General features: G+C 48.7%; 2 protein-coding genes across 4 annotated transcripts in view; one reads left to right on the forward strand and one right to left on the reverse strand.

Moving 5' to 3' along the window:
- The window catches only part of MAP3K8 (mitogen-activated protein kinase kinase kinase 8), a 28185-nt gene extending 19491 nt beyond the window's left edge, over positions 1-8694 (reverse strand). Inside the window, exons 1-2 of one of the 3 annotated variants that reach the window (XM_024116436.3) lie at positions 8541-8694; positions 821-1182 (exon numbers count right to left, since the gene is read on the reverse strand). In XM_024116436.3, the coding sequence (XP_023972204.1) occupies positions 821-1159 (339 nt within the window). In that variant the 5' untranslated portion in view covers positions 1160-1182; positions 8541-8694. Of the gene's footprint in view, positions 1-820; positions 1183-3068; positions 3314-8191; positions 8322-8540 lie in introns of those variants that run through there. The other 2 variants (XM_024116435.2, XM_028495467.2) reach the window with 2 other exon arrangements.
- LOC129392496 (basic proline-rich protein-like) lies at positions 3695-14354 on the forward strand. Its single transcript, XM_055087673.1, has 8 exons — positions 3695-3713; positions 3957-4061; positions 6266-6370; positions 7562-7668; positions 7787-7918; positions 8001-8223; positions 8337-10968; positions 11398-14354. The coding sequence occupies exons 1-7, from the start codon at positions 3695-3697 to the stop codon at positions 9503-9505; spliced, it is 1860 nt and encodes a 619-aa protein (XP_054943648.1). The 3' UTR covers positions 9506-10968; positions 11398-14354.
- Positions 14355-20249: the final 5895 nt, after the last annotated feature.

A 20249-nucleotide genomic window follows, 5' to 3' on the forward strand; every position in this document is an offset into this window, starting at 1 on the left:
CACACACACACACACACACACACACACACACAATGGAATATTACTCAGCCATAAAAAAGAATGAAAGTTTGCCATTTGCAGTAACATGGATGGACTTGGAGGGCATTATGCTAAGTGAAATAAGTCAGACAGAGAAAGACCAATATTGTATGCTATCCCTTATACATGGAATCTGAAAAATAAAACAAACTAGTGAATATAACAAAAAAGAAACAGACTCATAGATATAGAGAACAAACTAGTGGTTCCCAGTGGGGAGAGGGAACGGGAAAGGAGTAGAGGATTAAAAGACACAAACTATTACGTATATAATAACCTGCAAGGACATACCGTGTGACACATGGAATACAGCCAAGGTTTCATAATGATATCAATGGAGTGTAACCTCCAAAAATTGTGAATCACTATATGGTACACCTATAACTTATATAAAATTATACATCAACTATACTACGTAAAGAATATATGTTAATTAAAGACAAAGTCTTATTCCCCTCTCAGATGAAGGAATCTCAGGAAGGCTTTCTCTTGGGCCTCACTGACGAATGAGCTCTTCAGTGAATCGTTAAATTAAAATGCATTCTTCTTAATTACCCATTTGCAGAACTACTCCTAAAATATGGAAAAGATTCTTTAAATGGCACTTTTAACGACGACTGTTTTTTGCATCTCTCCCGTGGAGGTGATTCCTACAGGTGCTCCAGTTTAAAAACCATACCCGGCAGCCCTTCTGAACCAAGTTCCAATCCCACTCAGCGTTACGTGCAGCAGCCGCAGTAAGCTGAACACACAGCACTCAACTGACCAGGAAAAAACATACCATATTTAATAAAATTCCAGATTCTTGTGGCCGGTGTCCGTATAAACGCTTTGCGGTGTTGGATATGTGGTTTGCAAAAGCAAGCAAATCCTCCACGGTTCCGTATCGGACCGATGAAAGCCAAGGCCCCTCCTGGCCACCGAGCAGCACAGAGTCGGAACGCTCCTCCTCCTCGTGACTGCCGTCCTGACACACGGTCATCAGACTGGGTTCGTAGGCCACGGGCTCTTCACCCGCGTAAAGATTTTCCATAATGTCTATTACATCAGACACGTTCAAGTGTTTCATTAATAAATGGATTTCTTCTTTGCCGTCACTTCCAGAGCTCATGAACTCCATCACTGTCAGGCTCTCCAGAGAGTCTGCAAAAGAAACCTCAGCTACTTAGTTGTTTACTGTATTTGCGTTTGAGATCAAGGGGAAACTGACATGAAAGGATCGGGAACAGGCTTCTATATGACCTTGTTTATAAAATAAGGGCTCTGGCCACAGTGTGTGTGAGGTCAAGCGCGCAGACAGTGAAGAAAGGGACCTTAGATAACCTTTAGTCTGGCGCTCATTTTACGGAGAGGACACCTGAGATCCAGCGAGCTCACTCGTTTCGCACTTAACTCACTGAGTTGGTGGCATCACCTGTAGCCACTGGAAAGAGACGTTCGCTAAACGTAAGTATGGATTAGAGCGGCAGGAGCTGAGGCTCCTGGTCCTTGGCAGTTTCCAACCCCGCCGATCCCGCAAGGGGACAATCTTCCCTGCATGATCTCTGTGGCTTTTAGGCCGTGGGTGACTTTTTTTTAAAAAAAGAAACTCCTTGGGAGTTCCCTGGCAGTCCAGTGGTTAGGACTCAGCACTTTCACGGCGGTGGCCAGGGTTCAATCCCTGGTCGGGGAACTAAGATCCCGCAAGCCACGCAGCTCAGCCAAAAAAAATAAATACATAAATAAAATTAAAATGGAAATTTACTTAAAAAAAAAAAAAAAAAAAAACTCCTTTACCAAATTCAGGAGCTAACTTTGCAAATAAAATTCAGGCCCTGAAGCCAGAAGCATGTCAAACCGATTTTAATCTAAGCGAATGTGATGATGGTAAGTCAAGTTTCAGGAGTAATTCTGCCGCAAATAACAGCTCATTTAGAAGGGAGACGGCAAATCTCAAATCTTCCTTCTGCTGAGGATGCGTACGAGAAAGGAGGAGATTCCTCTAACCTGTGGTCAGCTGTCCCCTCCTGTGAGCAGGATTCTTTAACAGTACAAAGCGTGCATCTCAAAGACTCAACAAGGTTAACTTAATATCTAGATAAATGACTCTCTAGAAGTTGTGGTTTTATGAAGAAGCCAGGGAAGCCAAATCTATCATAAGCCAGGGAAGCCAAATCTATCATAAGCAAGACATGGGCAAGGTCAGCAAACCCCGGTATTTCAGTTCTTATATACAAACCAGGAGCCACACTTGGGGATCTGTAAATGAGAAAAAGAAGGTAAATCAAGGGTAAACAACGATGCTGTTACTCAGGATTTTGGAACGACGCCATTCCAAAGGATTAAAGATAAAAGGACTTAAGAGAGCTAAGAAAGTGAAAAGGTATGGATGTCTACTTAAACTACTGTGCTCCTGGAAGCAGCCTCTCTCTGAGAAGTGTTTCAGGTTCTTGAAAGCACAGGCCTTCAATGTGTTCAACACACAGGGCTAAATAAAAGCCGCAGGCTCCCATCAACCTGCGGCACAAGCACCAAACTCCAGGAAATAGTCCACCTTTTGGGACCACGTGCCCGCAAGACCCAGACACAGGCCTCTTGGTGAATTTCACTTGAGAAAAGAACCATGCAATTTAGTGTCGTATGAAGTTATTGGACGATCCATTTCTTTCTTTCTTTTTTTCTTTAATGCTCTCTTTAAAAAATATTTATTTTCTTTGGTTGGGCCAGGTCTTACTTGTGGCCAGCGGGCTTCTTAGTTGCGGCTCACAGTCTCCTTAGTTGTGGCATGTGACGTCTCAGTCGCGGCATGCACTGTGGGATCTGGTTCCCTGACCAGGGGTCAGACCCCGGCCCCCAGCGTTGGGACCGCGGAGTCTTAACCACTGCGCCACTACAAATTGTGTTATGGGGAAAGGAGTCTAGGATGGCGCAGTTATGGCACGGCATCTAGACTCAGACTGCAGGGGACCAATCGCAGCCCCTCCTTTAGCGTTTGCATGATCTTGGGCAAGTTTTGTACTTTAACCTCACTGCATGTCGACGTCCCCCACCTGCAAACTGCAAGTAATAACAGCACGTCCCTTGTAGGTGGTTGTGAGGATCAAAGGAGTTCAGGAGCGTGAGGTGCTGGGTGCGGAGTCTGGTACACAGTAAATAAACTATGTCTCGTGCAGCTGCCACGATGCGCGTGAAATCGAAGGACTGGGTCGGATCCCTGGCTTTGCAGATACTGCATTAGGCCGCCTTTCTTAACTGCAAATGGGCTGCGGCTACCTATCCCCCCCCAACCCCCCATCCTCCCCCTTCTTCACAGTAAGGTTTTAAAGACTGTTTCTAAAATAAGAGACAAAGAAAGAAAAAAAAAAAAGGCAGAAACCAATGAAATGTTTTGATGGCCGTTATCATTACAGTTACATCTAGAGAGCAAAGGAAAGGCCCCTCTCTGAGACCTGGCTGGTCTTTGAGGAAGACAGATTCAGGCTCTTGGAGTCTGTTGGCTTATGAAAGGTATTTTTCAGGTTAATGGAGGAACACTGGACTTGGGTTTCACCGGGCCATTTAGTTGCAGTTTCTACTTGTAGAATTTACAGGGGAAAAAATGGAATTGAAACAACAACAGCTCAATTTAGGACCCCACTGGCTGAAAAGTTCCAAAGCTGCTGGATTTACTTGGCGAATGGCTGGCCAGAGAGAAAGTAAAGTTCCCAGTAGTAACAGGGCTATAGAAAGAGAGGAAAAAGTCCACACAGTTTACAAGTCGGTTAGCTGATCCAGAGAGGAAAGGCAGGTTTTGGTTTTTAAATCCTGCAGAAAGTCTGGAACATTTGTGTGTAAAACCCGAGAGGCGGAAACACACACGCCCATAATCTGATTGCTGGGGGAGGGCAGGGAGGCGGAGGCTTGTGTCTTCCGTGCCACTGATCCCTTTGCAACGCCAGCCTCCACTCCCGCCAACCCGCGTGCAAACCCGCCTGCTCCCGAGAAAACCCTGACGACTGCCCGCTCAAGGCGCCGGCAAAAGCCTCAGCGTTTTCAGGCCTTAAGTAAGCAGACAAGATGCTAACGATTTCTGCGTTATTCACCATCAGCTGACGTCTAGAAAAGTGAATGATGAAGGGTTCTGTATTTCACTTTAGCAGCAAGCACCCTTCCCCACACAGTGTTCAATAGAAACCTGCATTAAATCCCCACCTGTTAACGCGGGAGGGGACTATACCAATTTTAGAAAAGAACAAGCGGGCAGATACAGTCAAAATTATCTGCTTCAAATTATTTCTGAAATTGGCAGTGAAGCTAAGAGGAAATACTCTCCTAAACATAATGGCATACTCTTAGCTAATTCCGTCTCCATAAACAAAAGTTGAGGGTTTCCTGGCAAGTGCAAATGAAAATGGCCAAGATTACTGGCGTAGGCTCCTACCTTATAAAGGATGATTATACCTCATGCTACTTCACATTTAAAAGATCTTTCTGCCAAAATAGTACATTGCCCCTCAGGGCACACCTTCAATAAGACTTCTTCTAATAATATTTTTTTCTCAAAAAGCCCGAGAATTGGGACTTCCCTGGTGGTTCAGTGGTTAAGAATCCACCTGCCAAGGCAGGGGACACAGGTTCAATCCCTGGTCCGGGAAGATCCCACATGCGGTGAAGCAACTAAGCCCGTGCGCCACAACTACTGAGCCTGTGCCCCAGAGCCCGCGCGCCACAACTACTGAGCCTGAGCTCTAGAGCCCACGCGCCACAACTACCGAGCCTGCGCTCCAGAGCCCGCGAGCCACAACTACCGAGCCTGCGCTCCAGAGCCCACGCGCCACAACTACTGAGCCTGCGCTCCAGAGCCCGCGCGCCACAACTACTGAGCCTGCGCTCCAGAGCCCGTGCGCCACAACTACTGAGCCTGCGCTCTTGACCCTGCAAGCCACAATTATTGAGGCCCGTGCAACTAGAGCGCGAGTGCTCCGCCACAAGAGAAGCCACAGCAAGGAGAAGCCCGCGCACCTCAGCACCCCCTGCTGGCTGCAACTAGAGAAAGCCCACGCGCAGCAACGAAGACCCAACACAGCCAAACATAAATAATAAATAAATAAACAAATTTATTTTTTAAAAGAAACCGAGAATGAAGCCATTCTAGCTGTATTAGAAGCACAGCCACTTCAAAACCTCTAGATGCCTCAAGCATCCAATTTTCCTTATAGGACGTCTGCCAGAAACACCGCACACCAACCTCAATCCATCAGATCTGGGGGCGGCTGCCGATTCAAATTACCTTCTACTTGGCAAGTACCTAAAACTCAGGCCCCACGTATGCAAAGCAACTGTATTACTGCTTCTTTCCCTGTTTTTGTCGGGAGCAGTCCTTTATCGTGGGCCAAAATACGTCTTTCCAAAAGTGAAACAGACATTGCAATGTTTTCTTAAAGACAGCTCGCGGCCTTCCCCCGTTAACTTTTGGGACGATCTGGACGCTGCGCTTCCTTTTCAACGTGGTTTTCCGCCTAGAACTAGAACTTCGGAATCCTGATACTGCATTTCCACGGGGAAACATCTGTGAAGTAACATTTTTCCCCTTAACATTCTTTCTTAGGCCAAAAGACCCCCCACCCTCCCCCTTCTTCACAGTAAGGTTTTAAAGACTGTTTCTAAAAAAAGAGACAAAGAAAGAAAAAAAAAAAAGGCAGAAACCAATGAAATGTTTTGATGGCCGTTATCATTACAGTTACATCTAGAGAGCAAAGGAAAGGCCCCTCTCTGAGACCTGGCTGGTCTTTGAGGAAGACAGATTCAGGCTCTTGGAGTCTGTTGGCTTATGAAAGGTATTTTTCAGGTTAATGGAGGAACACTGGACTTGGGTTTCACCGGGCCATTTAGTTGCAGTTTCTACTTGTAGAATTTACAGGGGAAAAAATGGAATTGAAACAACAACAGCTCAATTTAGGACCCCACTGGCTGAAAAGTTCCAAAGCTGCTGGATTTACTTGGCGAATGGCTGGCCAGAGAGAAAGTAAAGTTCCCAGTAGTAACAGGGCTATAGAAAGAGAGGAAAAAGTCCACACAGTTTACAAGTCGGTTAGCTGATCCAGAGAGGAAAGGCAGGTTTTGGTTTTTAAATCCTGCAGAAAGTCTGGAACATTTGTGTGTAAAACCCGAGAGGCGGAAACACACACGCCCATAATCTGATTGCTGGGGGAGGGCAGGGAGGCGGAGGCTTGTGTCTTCCGTGCCACTGATCCCTTTGCAACGCCAGCCTCCACTCCCGCCAACCCGCGTGCAAACCCGCCTGCTCCCGAGAAAACCCTGACGACTGCCCGCTCAAGGCGCCGGCAAAAGCCTCAGCGTTTTCAGGCCTTAAGTAAGCAGACAAGATGCTAACGATTTCTGCGTTATTCACCATCAGCTGACGTCTAGAAAAGTGAATGATGAAGGGTTCTGTATTTCACTTTAGCAGCAAGCACCCTTCCCCACACAGTGTTCAATAGAAACCTGCATTAAATCCCCACCTGTTAACGCGGGAGGGGACTATACCAATTTTAGAAAAGAACAAGCGGGCAGATACAGTCAAAATTATCTGCTTCAAATTATTTCTGAAATTGGCAGTGAAGCTAAGAGGAAATACTCTCCTAAACATAATGGCATACTCTTAGCTAATTCCGTCTCCATAAACAAAAGTTGAGGGTTTCCTGGCAAGTGCAAATGAAAATGGCCAAGATTACTGGCGTAGGCTCCTACCTTATAAAGGATGATTATACCTCATGCTACTTCACATTTAAAAGATCTTTCTGCCAAAATAGTACATTGCCCCTCAGGGCACACCTTCAATAAGACTTCTTCTAATAATATTTTTTTCTCAAAAAGCCCGAGAATTGGGACTTCCCTGGTGGTTCAGTGGTTAAGAATCCACCTGCCAAGGCAGGGGACACAGGTTCAATCCCTGGTCCGGGAAGATCCCACATGCGGTGAAGCAACTAAGCCCGTGCGCCACAACTACTGAGCCTGTGCTCTAGAGCCCACGAGCCACAACTGCTGAGCCTGCGCTCCAGAGCCCGCGCGCCACAACTACTGAGCCTGAGCTCTAGAGCCCACGCGCCACAACTACCGAGCCTGCGCTCCAGAGCCCGCGAGCCACAACTACCGAGCCTGCGCTCCAGAGCCCACGCGCCACAACTACTGAGCCTGCGCTCCAGAGCCCGCGCGCCACAACTACCGAGCCTGCGCTCCAGAGCCCGTGCGCCACAACTACTGAGCCTGCGCTCTTGACCCTGCAAGCCACAACTATTGAGGCCCGTGCAACTAGAGCGCGAGTGCCCCGCCACAAGAGAAGCCACAGCAAGGAGAAGCCCGCGCACCTCAGCACCCCCTGCTGGCTGCAACTAGAGAAAGCCCACGCGCAGCAACGAAGACCCAACACAGCCAAACATAAATAATAAATAAATAAACAAATTTATTTTTTAAAAGAAACCGAGAATGAAGCCATTCTAGCTGTATTAGAAGCACAGCCACTTCAAAACCTCTAGATGCCTCAAACATCCAATTTTCCTTATAGGACGTCTGCCAGAAACACCGCACACCAACCTCAATCCATCAGATCTGGGGGCGGCTGCCGATTCAAATTACCTTCTACTTGGCAAGTACCTAAAACTCAGGCCCCACGTATGCAAAGCAACTGTATTACTGCTTCTTTCCCTGTTTTTGTCGGGAGCAGTCCTTTATCGTGGGCCAAAATACGTCTTTCCAAAAGTGAAACAGACATTGCAATGTTTTCTTAAAGACAGCTCGCGGCCTTCCCCCGTTAACTTTTGGGACGATCTGGACGCTGCGCTTCCTTTTCAACGTGGTTTTCCGCCTAGAACTAGAACTTCGGAATCCTGATACTGCATTTCCACGGGGAAACATCTGTGAAGTAACATTTTTCCCCTTAACATTCTTTCTTAGGCCAAAAGCCCAGCATTCGTGTTCTGCTATAACCACCCTACTGGTCGCAGAATGGGATCCGGGATGCAAGCAAGCGTGAAGTTGTTTCATCTGCTCGGAGGCTCTCGACCCCGCTAACCGCCCCCCCCCCCTTCCTCCCGGTCCTTAAGGCGAAGGGAGCCTTAAAGGGCTTGCACATCGGAAGAGCACCCATCGCCAGGGCCAGCGGCAGCCGGGCCCCGCGCCTCCGGGGCGCACTCACCGGGTCTGAGCAGGGAGGGCGCAGCCTTGCGGGTGGCGCCCGCGGCGGGAAGCCGGGACCTGCCCTGCTCGCGCGCTAGGGATCCGGGAAGGAGGAGGAAGGGGGAGGAGTCGCGAGGCGGCGCCCCGTGGGACCCTTGCGCAAGGTGCCTTCCAGCTGCGCCGGCTGCAGCCGCGACCCGCGCGCAGCCCCGAAGCGCCGCAGCCGGAGACTGGCACGGCCCCCCCCCCCCAGGGCCCCGGAGCCCTCCCGGATGCTGGGGCTCTCCGGACCCCAGGGTGCGAACCGCCGGGGCACCCAGCAGGTCTGCGGTCGAACGCCAGCCCCGAGCCCCCGAGCTCTGACCTACCTGCGGCCTCCGCGCGCCCCCGCCGCCGTCCCCCGACGGCTCGCGGCGCGGCTGGCGGGCGGTTCCCGGGAGCCGGGCGCGCCGGGGTCCCCAGGTCCGGCGTCGGCAGGGCGGGAGCCAGGGCTACCGGCCGCGGAGCGTCGGCGCGCCGTCCGGGCCCGAGCGGTCGAGTGAGCCCCGCGCCTCCCGCGCGCCCAGGCCGCCCTCGCCGGCCCCTGACTCACAGCTTCTGGGCCGGCCGGGGGGCGGTGCAGCGGACGCCAGCCGCCGCCTCCCCGCCTTTTCCATTTCCCCTTTCTCTTCGTAAACAGAAAGAGCCGCCGCCGGCCGGCGGGGCAGCCGAGCCCCCGCGAGGGGAAATTCCGGCCTCCCCCCGCTGGCCCTCGGGGCGCTGGGCGGCGCTGCAGGCGGGACGGGGGGCGCGCCGGGAGCGGGGTCGGCCTCGCCACGCCTCCCGGGGGCCCCGAGTGCCCTCCGGCCTGGGGAGCCGGCGGCCGGGGGCAGAGGGCGCCCCGACGCGGAGCCGGAAGGGCGACCCCGCCTCCGCCCCCGGCCGCCCGCCGAGGGAAGACCGCTCAGCCCTTCCGCGCCCCCCACGCCGGAGGGTGTGTCTGTGTGCTCGGGGGGCGGGGCGAACGGAGGCGCCGCGTGCTGCCCCCGCCGCGCCGCAGGAGCGCGGGGAGCTTCCCGGAACGCGGCCCGCCCCGCCCGGGTTTCGCTCCGGGCCACGCACGCGGGGCGGTGAGGCGCGGCCCCCAGCGCGGCCCAGTGTAAGGGCTTCGGAGGGGCCGCCGTGCGAGGTGACGGGGCGCTGCCCGAGGCCCGGGGTCCCCGCCAGCAAAGCCCGGCCTCGCTCTCTGCAGCCTTTATCGGAACTGGTTATTGGTGGCACCGCCCGGTTCCAACGCGTATCTGCCCCGTCTCCTCCTAACCCCCAGCCCCGCGCCCCTGCCCGTACTTCCTGAGCACCAGGACGTTTTGCAAGACAGCCCCGAGGGGGAGACACGCTGTAAGGCGCCCACCCTCTCCATCTCGGCGACCCGGACGTTGGACGTGCCAGGTGGATGGAGCCCACACTCCAACGCCCTCGCTGAGTCCGCGTCCTGCCTTTGCTGTCCGCAAGCTCGCCTCGGGCCCACGCACCCTCACACGCACACAAGTGCGAGACTGCAGCGGACCCGCCCGAAGGCTCCCCACGTGTCTCCCACGGAAAGTGAATTGTCATTCCCACCCAAGGAAGTCGTCTGAGAATTGCCGGTGGACGGAGGCTACAGCTGAGATGAGAGGCAAGGCTCTCGCTGTAGGACCTTGACGCCCATCACTGCTTTGTGCTTCTGGGCCCGCGGCGTCGGTGATAACAAGGGGATTGACAGACGCCCGAGACTTTCGTAAAAGCGAGCCCAAAGCAAATTAAACGGTGACGACTGATTGGGGACACTGAGCCTTCCCCCCAATTATTTTAAATACTAGACTGCAGCGGCGTGAGTGACGCGGGGCGGGGACCATTTCCGAGTGGTCTCAGGGCTGGACCACCCCCGACCCTGGTCCCGGGGACTGGGCTTCCTCTGTTCTTGCAGGACGGCGCGCTGCCTGGACCGACCCTGCCGCCCTGACTCGGTAGATGCAGCCCGCGCCCGGGCGGGGAGAAGCCCGGCTGGCCGGGCCGCGGGCTCCGTGGAATTTGGCCGGGACTCAAAAGCAGATTATCCCAGTCTCGGCTGAAACTGTAGCATCAGCTCCCTTCGCCTTTTCTCTGGGAACCAGATTGGCCTGGTTGTTGCCTCTAATCGTAACGTGAGAGACGTCTCTCCTCTATCTGTTGTCCGTGACCAACGAAGGATGATCTTTATAAGCAATTTTAAAAATAGAAACATGGAACCACCCCCTTGATGAGCTAATGGAAACCACACCTAATCTCCTGGGAACTGAGTATTAGCCTTACTTCCTACATAGAGGTCTTCCAAATATAGTTGCATTTTAGGGAGCTGGCGAAATGGCTGCTCCAGTGGGGTTCTCTCTGGCTGTTCATTGCTTATGCAGTAGCAGATTTCATCTGGTGGGGTGGGGTGAATTAAGAGATTTTACTCAGATACATTTTTAAAGTCCAGCAAAGATTGGATCTGGTGACCCGGATTACCGGAGAGAGAGGACAGTTGAAGAGAAAGAAAAAGTTTGCAGACTACTTGCGTTTTTCTCCGTCAAGACTTTGTTACACAGGCTTGCAAAAGCAGTCCTGCTCAGCACGCTAGAACAGTGAGGTTTAAACTTGCCGAGGAGAAACCACCAGAGCCGGAGTGTGCACAGCCAGAGGTGGCTGATTAAAGCACATTACAGAGTAGCTCTGGAAGCTCTTTGCCCCCAACAAAATGCGCTTGAAAATTGAGTTGCAAGGTTGCAGTGTACTTGAAGAGGCTTTCTCCACTGGCAGGTTGGGACAATAATAGGTTTGTCATCTGTAGTTTGGAAATCAGAGCTCATTTACTCAACAGAACCAAAACGATGGACAGTGGTAGGTGACCCAGTCAGTGCATCGGCCTACGTAAACTTAATGGGCTCTAGACTAATACATAGAATACAGGACACTGCTTTCCAGTCTTCTTCATATTCAAAAAATATAATATTTTTAGAGAATACTCAGATCAACTGGAAAAAAGTAGGGGATAGCTATACGTGGCTTGGTGAAAAATGTATTTCATTTTCTTAAATTATAATAACAGTAAAATACAAAAGGGTTTGAGGAAGATCATTAAATACTGAATTTCAGTAAAGCCTTAAATAAGATGTTTTTAAAGTTGAGAGGAACTTGAGCCTGATTTCGTGAGCATAAGTTTTTTCTGTCTGGCTTTTGTTTTTGCAGCTATATACATACATATTTACCCATTAAGAGGTTTAAACAATGACCTCTTTACACTTCTGACAGTAACCTTCAGATGAGAAACTGTACAGACACGTGAGTAATCAATTTAAAACGACTATTACAATCTTTAAATTTTTTGAACAGTTGAAATTGTATTTTCGAAGTCCAGTAGGTCTTATTGTTTTCATTGACGTAGGTAAGTTTCTTATGATAATGTGAGTGGATTTCAGTGATAAATGAACTTTTTCATATTAAGTCTTGCTAAGTTACAAAGCTGTAATTTGCAAAACTTGCAAGCACTGTCAGAGACTTCAGCTTGGACGCCACTAAAAAGACACAGCAGATGGAAGGACGAGGCACCCGGGGGAGGAGATTCAGGACCGCCACACCCACCCTGTCCCCCACCCGCAAGGCTGATGCTCCTGGGACTCTGGCCCTGCTCCTCTGGTACCTGAAACACAAACTGCGTCCTCCAGCCCGGCCCGGGCCCCCTGCAGCTGCTGCCCATGGACCTGCTGGCCTCGCTCAGCATCTTGAGGTGGATTAGGATTCCATCAGACCTGTGGGGACCACCGCGTGTGCATCCTTACGTTCTGCTCTGCCCGCCCCGCCGCCCTGGCCACCCTACGGCGTCCCAGAGAAGATTGCAGAGGCACCTGAATGCCTTAAGGGATACGGGGCTATCTACACTCCTGCCGCATCAGCATGCAAGGCTTTCCCCTGCGGACCACCCAGAGGGCAGCCAAGGATGAAAGGGACAGTCTCCTCTGTCCTTATCCTTCCTTTGCCTCTCCTCACCTTCTGTACTCACAACTTTTGCCATCGCTGTGCAAAGTGGGAACGGCAAGGAAGGAGGGCAGCGGGGCCCCGGGGCAGAGATGGAGTCCTCACGTGGGGGAGATGGGGTGAGAAATCCCCTGCTTCCAGATGCTCTCAGCTGGGGCCGCTGTTTATCTCTGAAGGCCGTGTTTAAACTGGGCCTAGGTGTGAGTCAGAGACCTTCTGTTCTCACGTGCAGAAAGCTAAAACTCGGGTCTCTCAAAGTACCTACATCACGCCGTTCTGTATGAAATGTATTATGTTTCTCTGTTCATTCCTCTGTGCTGTGACTTCCCCAAATGTGAGGTCCATGAACCACACTTTGAAGACAGAAACTACTGCCCTGTGCTTCCTTCTTCCACCTCCCAAATGGAAACTCCTGGTACAGCATTTCTTAATCTAGGGCTTCCGAGATTACCACATGGTTTGGGACGCCCCCAGGAACCGTTCAAGGCTCTCTCCTCTGGCCAATGCAATCGCTTTCATTTTCCCCATTTTTAGAGGGGGGAAAAGGGCTCAGCAGTGAGGCTCCCCCAAAGTGCATGGGGCCAAATGTTGGAGCAGTCCCTGATGGATTTGTGGAAATTATCTCCTGAGCATCTCCCACGACTCCTTATTAGCCAGAGTCCCCTCATCCCAGGACCACACATCACCTGCAAACACGATGTGAGAGACTACGGGCAACTTATTGCTTGGGCGAGGCAAGGAGTCGTTTTAAAAAATTAAGCACAGGCTGATCTGCAAGTGTAAATGTAGAGGTAGAAAAAAAAAAAAATCACCAGAAGAGCATCCTCTCCAAAAACAATCATTACTAACCTCCTTTGAAACGGTGTTCTTCACACATTACATGTTAGGAAATTGGCCGGATTCGTATTTCAACAGCCTTTAAAAAAAGGTGTTGCCTGCTTATTCTCACGTGATTAGTTTAAACCAAGTGAGTTAAACACATTTGGGGGTTTGCCGTCGCAGTTACAGCACTAAAAACAATTGCCAGCAGATTCCTCTCAGTGCGTACTGGGGAGACCTCCCCTTTCTTAATCAAAACCCGGGATTAATGTTCATGAGAACATTTTTCTAAGTGTCAAGATGCTTCGATGGATGGATTTCATAATAATGAAGCATCCTGATACATCCCGACCATATTAAAAATAATGATAATAGCTGTCGTACTTTAAGCACTAACTAACGTCCCGAGCCGTCCGCTCATCGCTATCCTGAGACGGGCACTAGTCTCTCTTTTTTTGCCAGTAGGATTTACATGACTTTAAAGAGGCTAACTGATGTGTCCAAGGAAACCAGACGCTCAAACACGTCTGATCCGAAGTCCAAGGAAGCAATGTCTTGCATCTACCAGCACGGGGTTAGATGGGCGCAGAAGCGCCTGGGTGCCTGGCTGGGTCTGCCGGTGCCGCTCGGAGGAGAACAGGACTGAACGTCAGCCAGTTGTGAAAGGCCTCCCCACTGCTTTCCCATCCTGGCCTCTCCTTTGCAGGAGGTTGGTTTTCCTTTTCAGGCTCTAGCCTCTGGCTCCCTTCTGCCAGATGTGAATAAATTTCAGACCTACCTCTACTGGGTCTTTAGCTGGATAATCTTTTCTCTCTCACCATGGGAGGAGAGGTTCTGAAAGCATTTCAGCTGTCTCCCAGGGGGCAGAGATGTGGAAGAGGGCTGAGCCCAGGAAACCTCAGAGATGGAACGCTAGTTTTGCTTATGCTTAAGGGAAACCAGCTTTAATGCCTCTTGGGATCTGTGGGAGCCCAGAGAGACTTCCTGCCCCCTCTCAGCCTGGTTCTGGGTGGGATGATGGGTGCTTAGAGGCACTGCTGGGGCTTAAGGGCATCCTGCGATGTTCTCATGGATGCTGACAGCGGATGGACGAGCAGTGTTCCCCACTCACCCACCCAGCTCTGGCACAGAGCACAGCCCCCCAAGGCCAAGGCTCTCCCCACAACAAGGGTCCTCACCCAGAGCCCTACAGACATGCTGGATGGAGCCTATTTCTATCAGCTCACAGAGCCGGTGATAAACTCTTCAGGATCTGTGACAGCTGGTTGTTAAATACAGGCATGACTAAACATAAAATTATATAAAACTACAAGGAAATGAAGTATGTATTAAAGACAATGTAATAAATATGAAAAACTTACCACTTCCCGATTGTTCTGTTGCATTTTATTGCTTTCCAGGCTCTCACTCATGTCTATGACATCCACATGGTGGAAATACTACACCGTGATGGGTTCCTGTATGTCTCCTTCCAACTCTGCGCTTGGTGGCCTCGAGTTAGCAGCTGAAAATAGGCCATCGTGGGAGTATTTACACCACAGAAACCAGCAAATGCTACAACCCGGGGCAGGGCTTTCACAAAGCTGGTTGTTCAATATTTACCAGCACAGAACTGCGTCCAGGTACTTGTGACACCCTTTTTAGGTACTTCTGACACACTTTAGGTCATTCCTTTTTGTACTCTACCCTCCCTTTTCTAACACTCAACGATACATCGGAATAACTTTTATTTCTACCCAAGTAGCAAAATCTCCAGCAATGAAGGGTGATCGTGGGCCCCCAGCTCTCTGTCATTCCTAGAGCTTCATCGCTGTTCTAACAGTAAAGCCGCGGGAAGGGGAGAAGGGCATGGAGGGTCTGTCCTGGGAGCGAGGCTGCAGCCTGGGCTGACCCCTCAGGAACAGGGGCAGCGGACACTTTCCCTCATAATCTAAGCTCCCGAGCTGATGCTGGCCGGGTTTACCCTCCGTGCTGCCCACCTGCCTCTTAGGAATCCCCTGGGGAATTCTTGTTCCGTGTACAGGGGCTTTGGGCCCCTGAGATGTGAACTTCAGAAAGCTCCAGGAGAATGGAAGTATGGGACGAGCAACAAGAACGCGCCTCGCATTCACACCTGTGCTTTACCACTTTCTGTCCATGTGACTGTAGGCAAATCAATAAATTCATGGAGCCTTAGTTTCTTTATTTATAGAAAGGGAAACAAATAAAAGTTACTTTGTTTTCATTTTGCTTTTTACACTTTCCTTTTTTTTTTTAATGACATCAAGCGCTGTCAACAGCTCACAGCTTTGACACCAGGAGAAAAGTGAAATCCATCATTATGTGTCTTTATACCATACTAAACTACTTTTGAAAAACACAATACTTTCATATATTTGTCAGTTCTTATCATTCCTACAATACCCTTGAAAGTGACTGTCCTGAGGCCTGTTTGACCTTTGAGGAATCTGAAATTTACAGTAAGTAACTTAGCTGAGATTACTCATAACACACAGAGCCAAAATTCTAACCTACGCTTGCTACTTGCAAAACTCTGCATCAACTATACGCCAATATAAAACAAGAATTTAAAAATAAATTTAAAAACTACATAAGTAAATAAATAAAAACACAAACTAAAAAAACAAAAACCTGTGCAGCCATTAGATTTATGATATTCTTTGACATAGTGGGTGCTAAGTCATCCATTCGAGAGCCACTTATGGGGGCGAATAGCCTCCAGGGGCGACGCTCACCTCCCATCTGCTGCTATTTATTGGCCGTGAAGCCGCCGGCCAGTCCTCCCTGCTTCTGCCTGCAGCCCTGCTCTCCGAGCACACACCAGCCTCCCCCAGAGCCCATCCTGGCTGCTTGAAACCTGCCACGATGGGTGGTTCTAGCTAATTGAACTGCTGGAGAGTCAACAACCTGGGCTTCACCCACCAGATCCAAGATTCATGAGCATATTCCAGGGCACAGACCTCCGAGAGGGGCTGCAAAAGTAAGACGCCTCTTCTTAGCCGTAGGTAGTTAAAGTTGGAGAAGCTCCGGACACACCACACGTTGCCGGGTGCTCAGGCTGTAGCTTTAACTACCCCCGAAAGAACTCCGAATTAGAGATCACACCCAGAATCTGTACTTGGTAAAAATTTAAATCTGATGGCAAAACAAGTCCTGTTCAGGAAAGACATTCTCGTAAATAGAGATAATGAAATGTACCCCCTGTCCCAATACTCAGCTCAGCCGTAACTACCGTCAACATCGTAGTGAGAACATCATTCTGATTTTTTTTTTTTTTTTTGTAATGCACAGAAATTAAGATTGTGTTGCCTTTACCCCTGGTGACTGCTTCTAAAATTAGCTTTGCAAGTGAGAAGCAAAGAATAACCACCACACTATTTAGAAGGCAATTTGCTCACTCATTTGTTTATTCACCAAACACTCGAGTGAGTATTATATGGCAGGCACAGTTCCAGGTGCTGGGAAACAGCAGTGGACAAACTCAATGGCCTTCAGGGAACCTATAGCCTGGGGACAGCAGAACCCTGGAGAAACACATACACGTAAGAGGTCAACTTCTGACAAGTGCCATGACGGAAATGAACAAGGTGGAGGAAGTAAAGGGAAGTGAAAGATGCTTATGAACTGGATCTTGCAAAGCTCAGAGAGGACCTTTCTGAGGATGTGCCCCTCACATAAAGATAATGATGTAGATGATAGCAGCCTGATATAGGTCAGAAGTCACCATGTAGGTGTAGCTGTTAATCACTTAAATCCATGCTTCAATTTTGTTATGAGCTGATGTCGATCAATTCTCAAAGTAAGCAAAGATCTTAGAGGTGATTTAATTTAACACCTTCACTTTATAAATGATGCAGATGACGTCAGGGCGGTGACTTAGCCAAAATCATGTTACTAGCAAAGAGCAGAACTATGTCTAGAGGCTAACTTTTGTGACCCACAAATCCCATCTGTTATTACTATAACATGCATCTCCTTTTAAAGAAGCATAATATAAAGAAATGTTGCTCTATATTGTTCCCATAAATACACTGTAATCAAATATAATCAATTACATAGTATCTGGTATCTTTTTTTTTTTTTCCCTGATGCAAAGTCTGGGGTGAAAAAAAGAACACGGGTTTTAGTGTCAGTTACATAACATCCGGATGCCTTTTCTTTTTCTTTCTTTTTTTCTTTCTCTCTTTTTTCCTTTTCTTTCTTTCTTTCTTTCTTTCTTTCTTTCTTTCTTCCTTCCTTCCTTCCTTCCTTCCTTCCTTCCTTTCTTCCTTTCTTTCTTTCTCTCTCTCTCTCTTTCTTTTCTTTTTTTTCTTCCTTGTCATTCCCTAGCTGTGTGATTTGGAAAAGCTACTTAATCTTCTGAGCTTTAGTGTCCTTACTTACGAAACCAGGATGCATCATAAGTGTGGTTTTCATTCCAATGTTTAAATGGAGAAAAGAGTGAGAGGTTATAAGGGGAAAAAATAGCATACATAGAACGATAAAAGTTAACATCTTCTACACAGGGGAAATAGAGTCAAGCTTGCCAGTGGTTGGGTTTTTCTTGCAACTGAGTAGGGCTCCGGTTAGTAACAGAAACCCTGGGTCAGTGTGTGGAGAAACCTGGTAACCAATCCAGCAGTTCGAAGCTGTATCGCTGTGGTTTTTCTCTTTAAGTAACCAAACCTTCCGGTTTTCTTTGGTGCCTCTTTTCTAACACTTGCTTTATTTATTGCATCATCAGCTGTGTGGTAGTGGTGTCATTTCTACCAGTGAACTGGATTGTCCCTCTGCAAATCTCCCTGGGGTTCTTGGAAAATTATCTGAAATTGATCACAGCCAGGACATTTTGAAGGAAATACCCAACTAAGAAATCATTGTTCTACAGAGTTTGCAGAGGTGTTAGGAAGATCTTAAGAGTCTCTTTAGAAAGGTCAATTTAAAGCTCTGTGTTTAGGTCTCAGAGATCTCCATGGAAATGCTGATTTTTTTAGAACACTGAAACAGACAGGATGAAGCCTAACTTGAATGTGTTTGAGCCTTTAGCTCTGAGGCTCCTCAAGCAGGCTGCTCTTTTCCTATCCCAGCTGGGGATATCCCACAGACCAAGCAGTTGTGGTCTGACCCAGGGAGAAGATGTGGCTCCATCCCAAGGATGGGAATCACACTCTTCCCAGGTACCAGTCCCCTCCAACTCAAGGCTGCTTTCCTCTGCTTTGCAGCCCCTGGCAGGCATTTCTGCCCAGAAAAAGGCATTCTCACTGCGGCTTGCTGGCAGCAACGTTTCCAGAGGTGTGGGCAATGCAGCCAGTGACAGATGGCCCAGAGAAGGGACACCGGCCTGCAGAGGAAAGAAACCTGGTACCGCAATCTCGCTTCCCTCTTGCCTCTTCAAAGAAATCTTCTTTCTTCTTTCTTTCCTTTCCATTTTTTTTTTTAAGAAAATACGATATGAGTTAGCGTTAAATGTGGCAAGAATAAAAATGAATATTTCTGTGCTGGTGACATGTGTCTGAGTTCATGGGCTTGCTGGCATCTAAGGTCATGGACCTCATCATTAAAGACAGGATCACAGTGAAAACTCACCCATAAGTGAATCAGTAGAACTCTTCGTAATCTAAGTAAAAAAAAAAATAGCATAAGCATGGACTTCCCGGGGGTTCCGTTGGTAAGGCACCACCTGTGGACTTCCCTGGTGGTGCAGTGGTTAAGAATCCACCTGCCAATGCAAGGAACAGGGGTTCGATCCCCGGTCCGGTAAGATCCCACATGCCGCGGAGCAACTAATCCCGTGCGCCACAGCTACTGAGCCTGTGTGCCACAACTACTGAAGCCCGAACGCCTAGAGCCCGTGCTCCACAACAAGAGAAGCCACCGCAGTGAGAAGCCCGTGCACCGCAACGAAGAGTAGCGCCCGCTCGCCGCAACTAGAGAAAGCCCACGCGCAGCAATGAAGACCCAACACAGACAAAAAAACCACAAAAATCGTATAGGCAAATATAGCCATTATTATTATTCCTATTAAGAGGGAGTAAAATAGGCCACCTCAAGATATACCAGTTTAGTATATTGATTATTCTGAATTAGGTTCACTTGAAAAACAGCTGGTACAAGACACACTGACCCTCCTTTTTCCCCCTGAAAGCAGGAAATGAGTGTGCCATGTGAAGTGACCCTCCCTGTACCAGGAGGGTAGAAAGACATCCTTATCACCAGAGGTAGGGAATTCAAGGCTGAGAAGGCTGTGTCAACAAATCTTGCCACTTGCTCGCTAATTTACTGCCCCAAGCCCACACTTCTTCGTGTTGTGGATTCTTCACAGATTTACTGTTTCTCTGTCTAACAGGTATAAAAGCTGCTTGCTTTAGTCACTTCTTTGAGTCTCATATTCTTATGGACTCCCTTCCATACAAAAATTCAATTTGTTTTTCTTCTGTTCAATGTGTCTTGTGTCAATTTAATGGTTAGATCAGCCAAAGAACTTAGAAGGAAAGAGGAAAAGTTTTCCTCCCCTGCATTACAAACATGGCAAAAAAGCATCTCCATGGAGAAAAGTGCATAATAACTCTAGCAATGACTAGATTAGATGAGGTGTTTTTTCCTGGGATAAACAACTTCTTCGGAAAAGTGTAGAATTCCATGGGATTCTACACACACACACACACACACACACACACACACACAGAGGCACACACAGAGCAGTGACTCTCAAGCTTGAGCATACCTAACACTAACAGCTCGTAAAAAAATGCAGATTCCGAAATCCCACCCCTAGATAGTCTGATTAAGTAAGTCTGGGGGTACAACCCAGAACTCTCTATTTTAGCAAGCTCACCAAATGCTTCTGATGCAAGAATCAGGTCCCTGGACCAACTTCAGAAATCCTAGCATCCCCAAAGAGAAAGAACACTTAGTGTGAAATATATGAAGTAAAACTGCAGGAACATTGGTATCACATTTCCAAAGCCTATGTTCACATTTTAAAACATTTGATTATAAGCATCTGTACAGGACTCTCAATCTAATGTCACATCTTCATGTTCCCCAAACAGCAGCAACCACTTTAAGAAAAAGTCACAGGAGAAAGAGAAAAACTGTCAGTGCCACTACTTTATATAAAGCATCTCAGGGGGAATGAAGATACAAAAACACTTTCAATTAAGGCAACTTTGTAGCTCAGAGCTCTGTTTAGTTCACTTAATAGAAGAGATTCTTGTGGTTCTAATAGAAATATTTCCCATGATTTGAGGTCTGTACAAAAGCCCTCT

The sequence above is a fragment of the Physeter macrocephalus genome, chromosome 11, assembly GCF_002837175.3.
Source record: "Physeter macrocephalus isolate SW-GA chromosome 11, ASM283717v5, whole genome shotgun sequence".
In the NCBI taxonomy this organism is placed as follows: domain Eukaryota; kingdom Metazoa; phylum Chordata; class Mammalia; order Artiodactyla; family Physeteridae; genus Physeter; species Physeter macrocephalus.